The sequence below is a fragment of the Leopardus geoffroyi genome, chromosome B4 (genome assembly GCF_018350155.1).
Source record: "Leopardus geoffroyi isolate Oge1 chromosome B4, O.geoffroyi_Oge1_pat1.0, whole genome shotgun sequence".
Classification (NCBI taxonomy): Eukaryota; Metazoa; Chordata; class Mammalia; order Carnivora; family Felidae; genus Leopardus; species Leopardus geoffroyi.
In genome coordinates this window covers 125,361,683-125,379,546 of record NC_059341.1, presented here as the reverse complement: position 1 = coordinate 125,379,546, position 17,864 = coordinate 125,361,683, and the positions used below count along the sequence as shown (strand labels likewise).

Below are 17,864 nucleotides of genomic sequence, written 5' to 3'. Positions count from 1 at the left end.
TAGAAGGAAGACATTATTTTAGATTTTGGTATTAATGCAGAAGTTCACAGTTGGCTTTTAATTGACCATTTTTTCTCACCAATTGTGTCACTCATGGTTTTCTGAAAATAATTCCTTAATTTTATGACATCTTTAAAACACCAATATATCCCACAAAGAGAAGTGTTTTAGAGACTTCTCTTTTCTTATATTTAGCCATCAGAATTGGGTTAGATGTTAGCCAGGGAAAAGATAGGAAGGTCCTATATAATCATAATTTGGTGGGAATGGGCATGTTAGGTTTCTCAGGAAATTGAGATAGTAATGATTTATAGTAAATCAGTTTTAGTAATTTTTATTTTATCATGGCTTTCCCACTTTTTTAATGTTTACATTTTCTTCGTACTTGGAGATATTTTTTAAGCTTATAAAATAGTTGCAAAAATTAAAATAGTATTAAAAATCTTGTATACCCTGGACTCAGATTCACTTAATGTTAACATTTTACCCCATTTACTTTGTTTTTTATTCTTTGTCTCTATTTCTCTATATGTTTTTATATATATGTATGTATATATTTTTTCTTTGTCTTTAGGACAGAGACTTTTTTTTTTTTTTTGAGAGATAGCACATACATTTGCAAGCTGAGGAGGAGCAGAGTGAAAGGGAGAGAGAATCCCAAACAGGCTTGATCCACACCCAGTGGTGACGCAGGGCTTGATCCCATGACCCTGAGATCATGACCTAGCCTGAAATCAAGAGTCAAGTGCTCAACCGACTGAGCTACCTAGACACCCCAGGACATTGACATTTTTGAAGACTGTAGTTGCCTCTCCTTTTTTTTCATTATTAGAATTTTTGAAAATTGAGATACAATTTATATTCCACACTGAATTAATTCACCTTTTAAAAGTGTGCAGTTCAGTGGTTTTTAGTACATTCATAAGATTGTGCAACCTATTATTAATAGAACCTATGTTCTATTCCAGAAGATTTTCATCACCTCATAAAGAAACCGTTAGCTGTCACTCCCCAGCCCCTGTGACCAGTAATCTATCTACTTACGGGTTTGCTTGCTTGTCTGTTCTGGACGTTTCCCTAAAATGGATGACCTTTTATATCCAGCTTCTTTCAATGAGTATGCTTCGCTTGTGTTGTAGCATGAATCAGTACTGAATAATATTCCATGTGTAAATATACCACATTTTGTTTATCCATTTACCATTCCATGGACATTTGGGTTCCTTACACTTTTTGGCTATTATGAAAAGTGAACATTCTTGTACAAGTTTTTGTGTGAACATATGTCTTCAGTTCTTTTGGTAGTTACCTAGCAGTGGAATTGCTGGGTCATATGATAACTGTTTAACTTTCTGAGGAACTGTCCACTCATTATTTTTAGTTTGTTTACTGAGAAGTTTCTGCCCACTTTGAAAGTTCAAGCAATGACCCTGGGGTTGAGTTGGTAGGTGCCTCTTTCAACGGCAGATGTCCTTCCAAAGATTTAATGTTGAGAAGAACTTAAAAGCTGAGCATAGTGCTCCTTTTTTGACCTAAAAATGAAGTACTAAGATGATCTGACCTAGCAGAATAGTTCTTTTCATTTGTGTTTAGCGGATTTTGCCTTTAGTTTTCTGCTTGATCCTGTAAAGAGATTGTTGGCAACCTTAGTTGTTTTAAGAGGTAAGAATGCCTCCTAATTGGGATGTTATTTAACATAACATTAATGTTTAACATTAACATTGTTAATGTTTTAACAAGGAGAACTGGGAATCCGTTCAGTAAAGGTTTTTTTTTTTTTCAACCTTTTATAAAAATTCATGGAGAAGATGACACTGTGTAGCATTAGTCATATCCCTGTAAATGGGAGAAAATATTTAATGGATTTTGTTAGCATAATTATTTTGAAGCTGTGATCTAGATAAAGCCATGAGAAAATTTGGTTGGATGTTAGTTTAATATTTATGGTAATTGTTTGTTCCTATCTGCTAGGAAAAAAAAATTGAGTTTCTATCTAGTTCAGACATCTTTAGTCATAGGCAAGAAGATCTTTAAATATTTTAAGATGAGGAAATACAAAGTTCAATTAAAGATAAGAGTCTGGATAAGGATTGAAGAATTTTGTGAGATGCCAGAAAAATTTAGTAACATATAACTAAAATCTAGGACTATAAGCTACAAGGACTGTGAGTTCAAGGCTGTCTTTAAGGTATAAGGTGAGGCCTCTACTATACACAATAAGTATTCGAATCATTGAGAAGAATCCAGGAACGTCCTGGCTGAAATCTCCGATAATAGTAAAACCTTGGTCAGCTAAAATGATATTACCAAAAATGTTTTGGGGTGTCACTGTTTTAAGAAGGAGTAGGCAACTTGTATTCCTGGGGATATTTAGAATTGACTATAAAAATATTTGAGAATCAGACTCATGGTATTAACAGTTTTATGCTGAAGAGGCAAAACATGGATTTTTTAATATACTTGTAACTTAACCCATTAGAGAAACACATCAGTCTTCTAATTCTGTCTTAAATTTGTAATTAAGTAATTGACTTATTCTTGTGATTTTAAATATAAATGTTCCCAAATTTGTATGCATTATATAAAAATTTATGAAAACTTAAAGACTTTCTGTATCTGTACATTTAATTTGCTAGATTTATAAAGATTGTCATAAGTACTTGGGAACTTTTGAGAGACACGAGAAATGTCTAAGTACAACAGAGTATCTCAGAGTATTTAAGTTTGTAAATGTGACTAAATATTATTCCAAACACTTAAAAATAATTTTTGGTTGGGTGCTACACATTGTGATGTAATACCATTAAGTGCTCAATTGTTTTGGTTTTCTTTACAGAGTGTTTAATTTTATTCTTGTAGGCAGTTAATTGTGGATTAGCTTGAGCCTTACAAGGCATGGTTTCAAGCTTTATTGGAGTGAATCTTGAGTAGACTTTACGCTAGGGCTGGCCCTACTACTAAGATGTGACCCTTCTCAGGTCTTTACTAAATCTTCTCAGTATTCAAAGAGGCCTCTCTTCTCTACAAGATTAGCTCTTGAATGACTTCCAGCCCTTTGTAAACTCTGGGAATTTTTCAGTTTACGACTCCCCAATTATTCTTGGCCTGGCCTTGTGGAGTTCACCCTATGCATGCTTGACTTAGTATTCAGTTCACAAGCTCTTTCTCTGAGAGCTTCCTCTTCTCTAGTATTTTGTCCTATAAATTCCTGCTGCCCTATCATCACTCTGCTTGAGTTTTCCCTTCCTGAGCTGTGGTCTGGAATGTGCCTTAAGTCAAAGAGCTGAGGCTGTTATAGGGCTTATCTCATTTCTTTCCCTTCTCTCAGGGATGACAGTTTTGCAATGCCTGTTGTCTAGTGTCTAGTGTCTGAAAACAGTTCATATTTACCCATATCTATCTATCAATCTACCTCTTTCATTTCTGAAAGCACTTAAAATTTTGTTCAGAGGTGATATATAGCATGTCCACAAAGCAAGACAAATAGCTAAGCTCAAAGTCAATGAGACAGAGAAGGATATTCACTTTATAGGAAAATATAACAAGGATGGAGAGACAGTGAATAGTTGCGATCAAGTAAAACAGTTTACGACAAAGGGGTTGTAACAAAGTCCTGGCAATCTGGTATCTCAGTGTGTTCCAAATAGCAAGATGTTAATGATAATGGCCATGATAATTATGACAATAGTAAGTGTTCAATAAATATTAGCTAGGTGCCTGGGCACCATTGTACTTACATGTACTAATTCTCTTAAGACTCACAATAACCCCATGAAATAGGTACTATTATTGTTGCCATTTTATAGATAAGGAATTTGAAGTTTATTGAAATTACATTTCTTGTCCGAGGTAAGTTGTCACACTTAGATGTGAAACTAGGTGGTCTGGCCAACCTATGGTTAACATGGTGTACTATATTCTGTCTTAGAATATTAAGGGTTCTGAGAAGTGCAGCAGTGAAAAAATGTGTTTAACTTTATTAAACTTAGTTTTTCTATTTTATTTTGGAGCTTGGAACCCTATTCAATATGGGGATATCTGTTATCAATTGATCGGCCAATACTCCTTGGAATGCTTGCACTATAAGATCTTTGTGGGTCAAAACAATATCCCATTTGACTCGAGAGTTAAGAGTACCAACTTTGGTGTCAGATTCCATTTCCCCCCAACTCTTGCCGTCTCTTAGCCATGTTCTTAAGGTCCAAAGCTTCAGTTTTCTTCATTAAATAGAAATGACAGTGTCTACCTCATATTTGTGAGGACTGTCACATGAGTTGATGTGTTGAGTTGAAAGTGTTTAGCACAGTACTTGGTAAATAATAGAAGCCAAATAAATGTTAGCTTTTTTACTCTTGTTCTTACTGTTTATTATTATTATTATTATTATTATCATTATTATTATCATTATTATTGCAATTCTCATCTAGCACAGATAGCTAATTCCATAAATGTTTGTTGAATTAATGTATTAGTTTTTGGTTACATTATTTAATATTTTTACCTTATCTACTGTTTTAAATTTGTTTGAAGTTTATAGAAAATATAGCATGTGAATATGTTGGATAACATCCTATCTTCTGGGAAACTTCTACTTTTAATATCTACATTTGCTCCATGGTTAGAAGAGAGATTGAAATGTTGTCTCTTTTTTAATTTTAGAGAGGTATTACTACATTTCTCCATTAGTTGGTGTCTTTTTCTTGGCTCTAACTCCTATCTGGATTATAATAGCTGCCAAACATCCAGCCACAAGGACAGTTCTCCACTCAGGCTGGGAGCCTGTCATAACAGCTATGGTTATAAGTAGGTTAGTATTAAAATGTATGTGTGTGTGTGTATCTATCTGTGTGTTCTATATGCCTGCATCTGTGTATACATTAAAACATCATTTCTTGGTTCAGTCATTTTATATACTCACATCTTTATTATCACATGTAATAGAGCTATTAGTCACAGGAGTTCTTGGAATGAGTAGACATACCTCATTTCGCTACCAGTTTCAAACTTTTCTCCAATCAAATCCTTACCAGACTGACGAGTAAGGTTTAGTGGTGTGTGTGTGTGTGTGTGTGTGTGTGTGTGTGTGTGTGTGTGTGTTAGCCTGACATTATTTATTTTTAATAGTAAGTTGCTCACATAAGTATCAGACAGCCTTAGAAATGGACGTACCATTTGACTACTTCTCCTTCTAGGACTTTGGCAGAACATAGGGATGTAATTAAGGATATTTGCAAATGATTAAGTTGTACGGGTCCTCATCACAGAGGAACTTTTAATAACAAAAGAAGAGAGAGACCACCGTAGAGGTCTCAGCAACCAGGTAGTGATCAAATAAATTATGGTATAGTCACGAAATGGATTATTCGCTGCTAAAAATAACACTGCAACGTTTCTGTTAACATGGAAAGATGTTCATTATGCCTTTGGTGAAAAGAGCCAGCTAGAAAAGGGTATGAATTTCCTGTTAAGCATGGTATATTGACACGCATTTACTGTCTTCCTTCCTGAAACTACTAAAATGACAGTAATAGAACAGAAAAGCTGTAAAACCACAAAAGCAGAAGGGGAGCAGAGAGGACAGCAGGTGAGAGATTCAACAAAATTAGTAAAATAGGAATCAGATGGATGACTTTTAGCTGAACCGCCAGAATAGAAAAGGATAAAGCCTAACCTCCAGCAGGGTGAAGGGACACCCATAGGAAGCGAGCTGATCTAAGCCTCAGAAACCCAGAAACGTGGAGAAATTGGAGGCACTAAGTACTTCTCAAAGCTGAAATGGAGAAGATTGGGTGAAAATTTATGTGAGAAACAATTAGACCCTCAAAGCCCTTCTCCAGCTTGACCACCCAAGTGACTGCCCCCTCCCACCTTGGCAAAAGACAAGAATTAACTCTGGAGAGACTAAATCAGAGAAGCTGTGGATTAAGAAACACCTGCACAAGTGAGGGTGTGGATTAAGCACTGTATGGAAAGTAGGATTAAGTGAAAATCTAGATGCCCAGCAGTGAAAACCCTATCCCACTTCTTTTTCTTTGCTCATGGAATGCTGGTAGTCAAGCCTATACCCCCAGGCAAAAAAATTAGAATAATTCCCTCTTGGGGTAACTCATCAGCACCAGAGAGCCAGAGAAAAACTCGGTGGTTACTGACCCTTGTGGGTCCTTGAGTGAAAGAGCTGCCTGACCATTCTTCAGGAGGCTCACCTGCTGACAAGTGTGCTCTGCAATGCCCTTTACAGAGGAGCAGACAGGAAAAGGATCACCAGACATTTGATTAAGGCTTCTAACATGAAAGACAGAGACCAGAAAAATGGTACTCAAAGAAAGTGCAGGGATAGTTGAAAGACCTCAAAAACTCTCATCAGTGCCCTTAAAGCAATAAGAGAATCTATGGCATCCATAATGTAAGAACAGAATGTTCTAATAAGGAGGATTTGGAAAAGCAGGAAGAGCTCTTGGGAACGAAGAATATATATAAAGAGCAGAAACAAATAAGCAAACAAAAAACTGAGTAGAAAAGTTAGAAGACAGAGCTGAAGAAGTGTTCTGGAAAATAGAACAGAAAACAAAGAGGCGGGCAACTGGAGGTAAACAATAAGAAGAGATTCTCGAAGAAATATTGCCAAGAAAATTCCCCAGGACTGAAGACCACGGGCCTCCAGATTGAAATGGCCCACTGAGTACCAAGCACAGTGAATACGAGGAGGGCCCCAAATCATAAATTTACCATAAATCCCAAAATCTCCTGGAGAGAAAAGACAAGTTACATATAAAGCATTGGGAATCTGAATGATGTCCAGTAGCAACACCGGAAGTGATTCCTTCAAGAAAATTCTGAAGGGAGATTATTTTGAACACAGAGTATGGTTGCAGTATCAGCCAAATGGAAGAGTGGCATCCAACAATTTTCAGTCATGTAGGATCTCAGAAACTTTGCTTCCTATGTACCCTTTCATATGAAAGCTGGTAGAAGATACAGTCTATCAAAATGAGGAAATAAATCAAGGAAGATGACATGGGCATGAGGAAACCCATTCCATGAGACCTTGTGGTTCATTTTTCTCTGATGTAGATTGCTTTTTTCCTGGAAGATTCAGGCAATAGGGTCCTATGAAATGTTGGGACTTTTTCAAAGACCCAGCGTGGGAGATTGAAGTTCAGGTTGACAGCTGTGTATCAGGCCTAGAGGCAACCGTCCAGGTTGGCAGGAGGACAGTGGGCTCAAGGAGGAATGTCTCTAAGAAAAAAAAAGCAGAATTGATTGGTTGCCAGGTGACTTTGACTTATTCAGAGGCACTTCATTAACTTTGTTAGAAATTTGAGGCTGAATTAGTAGTAAGTACCTTAAAAATTAGGAAGAATATGGGACAGAGCAACAAGTAACAGTGGGGAAATCCAATGACACTTGGTGGTCCTGCTGTGAATTCCATTGTCACAATAAAGTAAACCCTAAATACTCCACCCAGAACTACAGAACCAAGTTGGCAGGATACGGGGAGGAAGGGGTTGATGAATGGTCTTAGGTGGAGAGAGAAGGGCAAGTGAGACTAAATCCTCATCCGTCATAGTGGAGGTCATTAGGTAAGTGTCTAAAATTAAATCAAGAAATCACAGTATAAACATGCTATCCGGAAATACAGAACTAAATGCCAGAGGAAACAGCTACAGAAGTTGAAAAAAAATTTACTGGGGCAGGACAGGTTCTGGGGGCAGGGGCCAGGGGCTATGTAATAGGCTTTGCGGCACTCTCACTTTTTAAATAATGTACATGTGTTTATTGGATAAAATCAAAATTTGATAAAAGTGAAGAGAGAACTACTTTTGCAATGTGGGTTTTCATTTTTAAAAATCTAAGTGTTTAAAAATATCTGGGAGTCTAGCTACCAACATACTAACAGTATAACTCTGAATGATGTCATGATAGTTGATTTTTATTTTCTTCTTTTTGTTTGTATTTTCTAATTTTTCTATATTTTGTTATCTGGGTCATAAAAACATTTTAAAATGTGTTTTAGCAAATATTCATGTTACAGCCACAGCATGAACCTATGTGTTTTGGCACAGAGATTTATTCTTTAATACATAACTAGTTCTATGAAATATATATATATTTTAAATTAGAGCTTAAAATATGAAAATACTGCTAAGGATGACTATTTTTGGACTTTACAGTGTAACTTTAATTTTTAAAAAAATTTTTTAGTTTATTTATTTATTTTGAGAGAGACAGAGATAGCACAAGTGGGGGAGGGGCAGAGAGAGAGGGAAAGAGAATCCCAAGCAGGCTCAGTGCTTCCAGCAAAGAGCCCAACGTGTTGATGTGGGGCTCAAACCCACAAAACCGTGAGATCATGACCTGAGCTGAAAACAAGAGTCAGACGCCTAACCAGTTGAGCCACCCAGGTTCCCCTCTGATGTAACTTTTAATGGGAAATTCTAGTAATTTAGGCATATTAAGTCACAATTCATTTATTTTACTAAAAAATTAATAAAGATTTAATAAATTCCTAATGTTAGCTGTCAAGTAGTGGTAAGAATATTTTGATCTGATATTTTGACAATCAATTCCATTCTCTGATAACATGTAGTTTATTTTTGTGTAATGTAGATTGCATTTTCCTAGAAAATTTAGGCAGTACGACCCCATGGAGTATTGGGACTGTTAATGTTTTATAGGGCTTAGACCAAGAAACTGAAGTTAACCAATTAGTAATGGTCTTGAAACTTAAAAAAAAAACCCTCGGAGCTCCATTGAGACATTGAAGTTGAAGGCCTGCTTCTATGTAGCTATATGTTATTTTTCCAGACCTCCATTCTGAAAATCAGCTCTTTCTATGCTACAGCTCATTATTTCAATTTACCAGTGATAAGATTATTTATATGTATATATATATAGTTTTAACACAATAAAAATGATCCATTTAATGCTTTGTTAATTTCATAAATGAAGAAATATTCTTTTAAAAACTAGATTTTAGGGGCGCCTGACTGGCTCAGTTGGTAGAGCATGCAACTTTTTTTTTTAATCTATTTTTTTTAATGTTTATTTATTTTTGATAGAGAGAGAGAGAGACAGAGCACAAGCAGGGGAGGAACAGAGAGAGAGGGAGATATAGAATCCGGATGCAGGGCTCAAACCCACAAACCGCCAGATCATGACCTGACCCAAAGTCGGATGCCTAACCGACTGAGCCACCAGGCGCCCCTAGTGCATGCAACTCTTGATCGTGGGTTCAGAGTCATGAGTTAAAGCCCTGTGTTTGGTTTAGAGCTTACTTAAAAAAAACAAAACAAAACAAAACCAAAAAACAAAAACAAAAAACCCTATTTTTTAAATTATAAGAGCAATAAATACACATGGTTTTAAAAAATTAACAAATACAGAAGGATATTAAATAATCATCAGTCTTTTGTCTGCCCCTCCACCCAGAGATGGACATTGTTAATAATTTCTTATATATCCTTCCAGACATTTTAAAGCACTTAAAGCATATTCTTTTCCTTTTTATTTATGTTTTTTATTTTTTCATGTTTTTATTTATTTTTGAGAGAGAGACAGAGACAGTGTGTGAGCAGGAGAGGGTCACAGAGAGAACGGGGGAGACACAATCTGAAGAGGGCTCCAGGCTCTACCAGCACAGAGCCAGATGCAGGGCTCGAACTCACCAACAGTGAGATTAGACCTGAGCTGAAGTCGGACGCTTAACCGACTGAACCACCCAGGTGCCCCTACGTTCTTTTCCTTTTTACGAGGAACACATCTTGGAGATCAGAATGAGAACGGAAACAGAGGGCTACTGCTCATGCTATGTTTTATTTTCAACATTTCACTGTTGACATTGATTTTTACTTTGAATATTTTTCCTTTTTATTGTTTTTTAAATGTCTGAAATGTTTACTTTTAAAAGTAGAGGTGTTTGTATGTAAAGAGCAGCTTTAAATTAGTGTGTTTTCTTTTCTCTTCCCTAAACTGTGTGATTTTCTTCCAGCATTGGGGGCCTTATTCTGGACACAACTGTATCTGATCCAAACTTGGTGGGGATTGTTGTTTACACACCGGTTATTAATGGTAAGAATGAGATACACTGTTTCACGATGGCAACAAATCATTACATACTCCTAGGCACTAACGAGAATCGTAGGGTTCAGATTTTAAGAGGTGTATCTTCCCTTCCATTCTCTCTCCAAGCCCAGGGTGGTATCTGGGGTAGAAATGATGTTCCCTGTTCTCAGTATGCACAACACATTTTTGAAAAAAGCTGTTTTTTTACTCTTAACCACTTGATCTTAGCTTGAGAATCAGGCATACCTGATCTTTGAGGTTAATGTAGCAAAATATGACATTTCAGTTCTGGATTATCACTGGCTTTGGGTTATGTGCTCTGTCCTGTTTTGTTGCTGCCTCTGTCAATTTTTATGGATAAATTAGAGTTAGCTAGGTGTAAGCATTGCTTAAGTCAATGCAGTCCATTAACATCTATCACTCCTCTGCGGATCCCTTTAAAATCTGCCTTATGTTTTTTTTTTTTTTTTTTTCTTACCTATAAAGTGGGAACTGTAATACTTAGGTTCACAGGGTTTCTTGTATCTATTCCATTTAATAAAATAATTTTAATCCAGTTATACTGACTTTTGGGCTGGCTCATTAAATTGGATTTTAGTATAACCTACACCAATATAACTTAAAAAGTAATTTTACCTGAGAGAAAACCTGTCATAGGATATGCTACACATTTAATATAAACTGCTTTTTATATTTATGTGTAAGAAAATATGTTCTATGAAGGCAAGTTCTCCAAAATCTAACTTCATATCTAAAATTTCAACTGAACATTTACATTTCTGTGTAGCTATAAAATGTCTGTAAAGAAATTTCCCCTTGGGGTGCCTGGGTGGCTCAGTCGGTTGAGCGTCTGACTTCGGCTCAGGTCATGATCTCACAGCTTGTGAGTTCGAGCCCCAAGTCGGGCTCTGTGCTGACAGCTCAGAGCCTGGAGCCTGTTTCAGATTCTGTATCTCCCTCTCTCTCTGCCCCTTCCCCACTCATGCTCTGTCTCTCTCTGTCTCTCAAAAATGAATAAACATTAAAAAACAAAAAAGAAAAATTTCCCCTCTAGATCCCCTTCCCAATTTTCCTAGTGCCACATTCCTCCCCATCATCCACCCTTACAATCATGGCACCATCAACCTGGCCCTTCATCCTCTTTGAGTAGACATGACCAAACCTTGTCTATTCACCCATTAACGTAATTCACTTCTTCACTTACTTATACAACAACAGTCTCAGCATTGTAGTCTGCTAATATCTCACTTCAGCCATCATTGAAGTAACAAAGTAGCTTTCCTGACCCACTCCCTATTCAGTGCCAATTAAATGTCACTAACAGACTAGTCATCCTTAAACATTGTTTTTTATTACATCAGACTTAAGATGATGAACTTATCAGTGGTTTCCTCCTACCTGTCAAATCAAGTTTGAATTTTTCTGCTTCGCTTTTCAAGGCCCTCTATATGCTCTTGACTGCGTACAACTTTTTCCTTTATCTTTCTAACCGGATTCCTATTTGGGGGCCCCACAAAGATCTAATTGCCACTGCTTGGAATGATTACTGCTTTTCTTCCACCTGTTCCAATCCTATTCAGTGAATATTAGTTGATGAGGTCACTAGCATAAGTTTTACCCACTCATGCCATTAGAGCTGTATTGTCCAACATTTCAGTGAAAAATGTAAATTACAACAATACCGTCATGAGTAAGGTTTTAATCAGTATTTCTGTTATTTCACTTTAATCAGTATTTCTGTTATTTCACTTTACAAAAGAAATAATTTTAGAGCTTCATTGAAGTGCTCTTCTTGGAAGCCATCATATTACACGGCAGTACAATCTTTTTTTTTTTTTTTTTTTGTATCCCAGTAAGTAAATCTCTTAGCTGCGTATCACAAGGAGCTCACCTTATGTTAAATTCCACTGTTTAAAGACATTGATAGAGAAGATTAATTCCATGGTCCTCAAAAAAGTGGAACTTTTGAGAATTGAATTTCATTTTAAATGTGTTAGAGGAGGTGCTATTTCAAGGACCCCTGTGTATCATGACCATCATCATGACCATCATCATTTACTAACTAGTGAGTACCTACTGTGTACCAGGTAACTTGCAGGTCTTTTATGCACGTTCATATCATTTAATCCTCCCAATAAGAAAGTAATTTGTCCAGCATCTCATATCTAGTAAATGGTAACTCAGCATTTAGACCCAGATCTGCTTGATTCCAAAGCCTGTGATTTTCTCCCCCTCAAAATAATCGCTAATTTATCTGTTTTATTAAATACAAGAATACACACTTTGTTTAAAGTAAGGCATATCAGTGTTGATATTTTGCTTAGGACATCTTTTAACACATCTCCCAGCGTTTAGTAGCATTTTGTAAACTATATTTCAGGGGCGCCTGGGTGGCTCGGTCGGTTAAGCTTCCGACTTCAGCTCAGGTCATGATCTCACAGTTCGTGGGTTCGAGCTCTGCATTGGGCTCCATGCTGACCATGTTGAGCCTGCTTGGGATTCTCTCTCTCTCCCTCTCTGCACCTCCCTGACTCGTGCTTTCTCTCTGTCTCTCAAAATAAATGAATAAACTTTAGAGTATGTGTGTATGTGTGTGTGTATACGTATCACAAGAATACTAGTTCTAGGAGATATTAATAAGTATAACTTGAAAAGTGAGTTTTTGTTGTCCATTCAGTTTGGGAAGCATTAGGTCAAATAGATTTCTTCACTACAGGATTTCTTAAAGATCTTTATCATGCTAATGTGTACTGTGAATCTTTCCCTCTGGGACTTGTGCTAGCAAGGGGTTAGAATTTCTAGAATTAACCTTCCTTCAGACCCCAGACCATATTTTGCAAACTACTGCTCTAGGTATTATAATGTATATCTTTATCACAGTGCACTGTCAAATAATAATTTAGTCCATTTACATAAGGATAAGAACTTTGCATCAGTATACTTGGATTTTCACTCTTTCTTATGTGTTCTTTTTGTCATACATTGTACTTCGTTATAAACCTTGTATGTACATTGTTATTATTTTTGCTTTAAATGGTCAGATGTTTTTTGAAGAGATTAAAAATGAGAAAATATCTTTTCTATTTTCTGATATATTTTACATTTCTAGCATCCTTCTTTCCTTTGTGTAGTTCCAGATTTCCATCTGGATTTATGTTCCTTTTGCCAAGAGAAATCCCTTTAATGTTTCCTGTAGGGCATGTCTGTAAAGTATTTGAGAGAATAATCTAGGTTAAAAGATTACTTTCTGGAGTATTTTTTTCAGTCTCCCCTACCAATTTCTTTAGGAACCTGAGCAGAAAAGTACCAAGCCTTGTCTATTTGAAAAAAAAAAACAAAAAACAAAAAAAAACCAAGCTTATTTTTCCTTTCATTAAGGAGGTAAGCATTAAATATCTTGCTACCTAGCTTTATACGTTGGCCGTGGTAGTAATTTAAAACAATTATTTAGTCTGGTGTGCTTTCAGTCGGTGAGTCAGATTTGAAAAAGTAATGCAAGAGTCTTTCCTAATAATGACTTTACGCCTTTGGAATATCTACTTCAACATTAAATAAATCAACATTTCAGAAGAAATTCTTTTTGCTTGTTTTATTGCCCAGCACATAACACAAAGAAGGCCTGCCTTTGGTTGAACTTATGCAAGTTGCTTAAAATAGAAAGATAACTGCTTTGTTTTTCCTTATGTTTCAGGTATTGGTGGTAATTTGGTGGCCATTCAGGCTAGCAGGATTTCTACCTACCTCCACTTACATAGCATTCCTGGAGAATTGCCTGAGGAACCCAAAGGTTGTTACTACCCATTTAGAACTTTTTTTGGTCCAGGTATGTGCTTTGGAGTTTTGCATCTTATATCAGGAATAATTCTGCTCTGAGCACATAGGCAGGCAACAGTTGCTGAATACCTATTTTGTCAGAGTTTTGAATGACTTTTTTTTTTTTTTTCTGAGACCTGAATAGATTGGAAGTAGAATAGATTGTGTTCATTAAATCTCAGTGAACAAAAAGTTATTTGTATCAAGTCTGCAACTGCTGAGGAACTTTGTATACTTTTTGTCTTTCATTCTTTTCTCTGGGATACCTTGTTCATGAGTCAAGAAAGAGGAACGTTATCTAGATCTAGGTGATCTAGAGAGACGGATGTACTGTCTTTACTGTATTAATCCTTTTGGCTTTTCTTTTTTTTTTTTTTTTTTAATTTTTTTTTTTTTCAACGTTTATTTATTTTTGGGACAGAGAGAGACAGAGCATGAACGGGGGAGGGGCAGAGAGAGAGGGAAACACAGAATCGGAAACAGGCTCCAGGCTCTGAGCCATCAGCCCAGAGCCTGACGCGGGGCTCGAACTCACGGACCGCAAGATCGTGACCTGGCTGAAGTCGGACGCTTAACCGACTGCGCCACCCAGGCGCCCCCCTTTTGGCTTTTCTAAATGTAAGCATTTGATCCCAAAGAGAAGGAGAGGGATAACTTCTGTCACAAGGAACAGTGTCCTGTTTATGTCACCCGGGCAGTGAGTACCAAAAAACTAAGACCACTATATTAAATCTCACAATTCCTGTCACTTCTTTTTTGATCAAAATAAAGGTCATTCTTGACTTTTGAATGGGGATGAGAAATGCTCAGTAAAATATCAGTGAAAGAACTCTAAAGGAAAAGTAAAATTAAAACATTCCTGGGGCCCCTGAGTGGCTGTCGTCAGTGAAGCATCTGACTCTTGCCTTCGGCCCAGATCATGATCTCACGGTTGTGGGTTTCAGCCCTGCTTCGCGCTCTGTGGTTTAAGTGCAGAGCCTGCTTGGGAGTCTGTCTCTCTCTCTCTCTCTCTCTCTCTCTCTCCCTCTCTCCCTCTCTCTGCACCTCCCCTGCTTGCTGGCTCACTCTCTCTCAAAATGAATAAACGTTAAAAAAAAAACAAAACAAAACAGTACATTCCTATGCTTTAGGAACTTTATGTGTTTTCTTTTGTCTTCCCTCTATTAGTATGATAGACATGAAAGTCTGGCCAGTGTTCTTCATAGCAAGCTTTTATCAATTTCCTGTCATTTAATTAGCCTATAACATACAGTAAGAATTTCAAAGAATTAAGCGAATTGTGAAAATTTGAAATGTTTTGCTAGCAACAGAATTTTTTATTTTATGTATATATATATTTTGTTATTTTTTTTTTATTTAAAATTTACATCCAAATTAGTTAGCATATAGTGAAACAATGATTTCAGGAGTAGATTTATTTGTTATATTTTGAGAAAGAGCATGCCTGCATGTGCATATGGGTGCTTATAGGCAGGGAAGGGGCAGTGGGACAGGGAGAAAGAGAATCTCAAAGAGGCTCCATGCCCAGTGGCGGAGGGAGGGTTGGGAGGGCAAGGAGATGCCGACGTGGGGCTTGATCTCACGACCCACTATGAGATCATGACCTGAGCCAAAATCGAGAGCTGGGCACTTAACTGGCTGAGCCAACCAGGTGCCCCAGCAACAGAATTTTATGCAGTGCTATTCAGTATAGTAAGTAGAAAGTAGTCCTTAAATGTTAATAACTGACCTGTTATTAACCAAAATATGATTTTGTTTTAACTCTTATATTTTCTATTATAGGAGTGAATAATAAGTCTGCTCAAGTTTTACTGCTTTTAGTGATTCCTGGACATTTAATTTTCCTCTACACTATTCATTTGATGAAAAGTGGTCACACGTCCTTAACTGTCATCTTCATAGTAGTGTACTTATTTGCTGCTGTGCTACAGGTAAGAGTTGAAACCTCTTGTAATCTCTTTTTCATCTAAAAGCACATGAAATATGTTAACATTCCAAAAAGCAACTGAAAGCCTTCATATGGATTTCATCTTCCTAAAACCAGTAAGCTCATGATCGCTTTTAATATGACTTGATAAATAGAACCTTCGGATTTCCTGTTTCCTGAATTCCACCGGCTTTCCCTTTTTTTTAGATTCTCTAATGTTGTATGAACACATCTTCTGATAGATGCCTGAGAGTGCCTAAGAACCTTTGCAATTTGTAAAATGCTTTTACATGAATAGGTTGAGTGACTATAAAATTATTTCTTTTAGAATTTGGAAGGCTTTGCTTCAGTGCCTTTTAACTTCTGTTACCATGAGAAGAACAACAGGTGCTTTTCTCACTGCTGATCTCATTATACATAACTTCTTTTCATCTCCCTAGAAGCTTGCGAGATCTTCTCTTTTTTCCGATTGCTTTTCAATCTCACGTTGATGTGCCCTGGTTTGGAAGTCCTTTGTCCGTTTTGTTGGATGTTATTTGACCCTTTCAGTCTAAAACTTCATGTTCTTCAGTTCTAGGAAAAATTTATGAATTATTTACTTGATTTCTTTTCATCATTTTCTCCATTCTCTTTTCCTGGAGTCTTATGATTTGATTCCTGCAACGCTTGCGTTAAATTTCTGATCTTATTCTCTATTTCTTTATCTTTTTCTCTCTCCTTTCTGGACTATCTCTGTGCCTTTCTGCATCTTTTCTCTGTTGTGTCACTGAGGTATCTGGAGAGGGTAGAGTTGAACATATGTACTCAACTTGCCATCTTTCTGTGGGAGGTTATTTTAAAATTTAAGAAAATTGACTTCATTTCCAAGATCTGTGATCGATATAATACATGCACAAAATTTAAAAATTAAATAGTACTAAGGTGTTCTACCTTTCCAATCACATTCCTCAGAGCTAATCACTGAAACATTTTAGCTGTTTCTTCTGATAGATATCTGCAAGTTTTAAAGTAACATGCCTGAACTTTAGACTTGCGCTAATAAAAACTGAGGATTTCAGGGGCTGTGTTAACACCCCGTCTTTTCCGTATAGTTATATCACAGGTTTTTTTTTGTTAAATTTGCCGTCCGTGTTTGTCTGATTAGGCCTATGGAAATATGTACTATAGAGCAAGATAGTGTAGTATGATTATATTTGCTTTTTGTGTACTTTATTTTTCTTGAGGTTAATAATTACCTCTTTTTTCCTTTGCATCATTTTCCATAAACCCAATCTTTCCAACGTTTCTACTTTATTTTGGCTTCTTAGGCTCAGCTCTTTGCCAAACTCTGTAGGGTTAGTGCCTTCTACAGTGAGAAATCCTAACCTCATAAGAAGTGCATTCAAATAATTCTTTGAAGAGATAACATTTACATTGGGCCTTCATGACCAGTATTGTTCTAAGTAAGTGTATTACATGTACTGATTCACTTAATTCTCAAAAAACCTCTATGAGATTAGTTCTTTTCATATAAATCAGTGACTTTGAAAGTGAAGTACATCTAAAACAATCTGTTGTGTCCAGGACGAAAAAGTTAAAACTTCTATTTATATATCTTTCCTTATTTGCTTAAAATGTCTATTTTCATGTGTTTCTATAAGTGTTTTATTATAAACATAATATATCAGCACAGTATTAAATAAGTATGCCGGGGTATTTTATACTAGGGCTAAATAATCTAACACTTTTGGAGATTACTGAGTTAAAGTGTAGAGATGAGAAAGCAGAGAGCTCGTGTCAGAAAGAGAAAGTAATTCTTGGGGCGCCCGGGTGGCTCAGTTGGTTAAGTGTCCAACTCTTGGTTCCAGCTTAGGTCATGATCTTGTTGTTCATGAGTTCGAGTCCCACGTCGGGCTCTGTGCTGGCAGCCCACAGCCTGCTTGGAATTCTGTCTCCTTCTCTCTCTGTACCTCCCCTGCTCACTCTCTATCTCTGTCTCTCAAAAATAAATAAACACTAAAAAAAGAGAGACAAAGTAATTTATGCCCAGGATATAACTAGGAAGAGAGTAGATGAGATAAGG

At 36.6% G+C, this 17,864-nt stretch overlaps 1 protein-coding gene across 5 annotated transcripts in view; it reads left to right on the top strand.

Moving 5' to 3' along the window:
- Positions 1-17,864, top strand: part of SLC41A2 (solute carrier family 41 member 2) — a 125,457-nt gene that overhangs the window by 69,973 nt on the left and 37,620 nt on the right. For 4 of the 5 annotated variants that reach the window (XM_045467148.1, XM_045467145.1, XM_045467146.1 and 1 more), the window contains 4 exons: positions 4,660-4,807; positions 9,989-10,068; positions 13,754-13,885; positions 15,658-15,806. In XM_045467148.1, the coding sequence (XP_045323104.1) occupies positions 4,660-4,807; positions 9,989-10,068; positions 13,754-13,885; positions 15,658-15,806 (509 nt within the window). Of the gene's footprint in view, positions 1-4,659; positions 4,808-9,988; positions 10,069-13,753; positions 13,886-15,657; positions 15,807-16,723; positions 16,775-17,864 lie in introns of those variants that run through there. The other variant, XM_045467149.1, reaches the window with a different exon arrangement.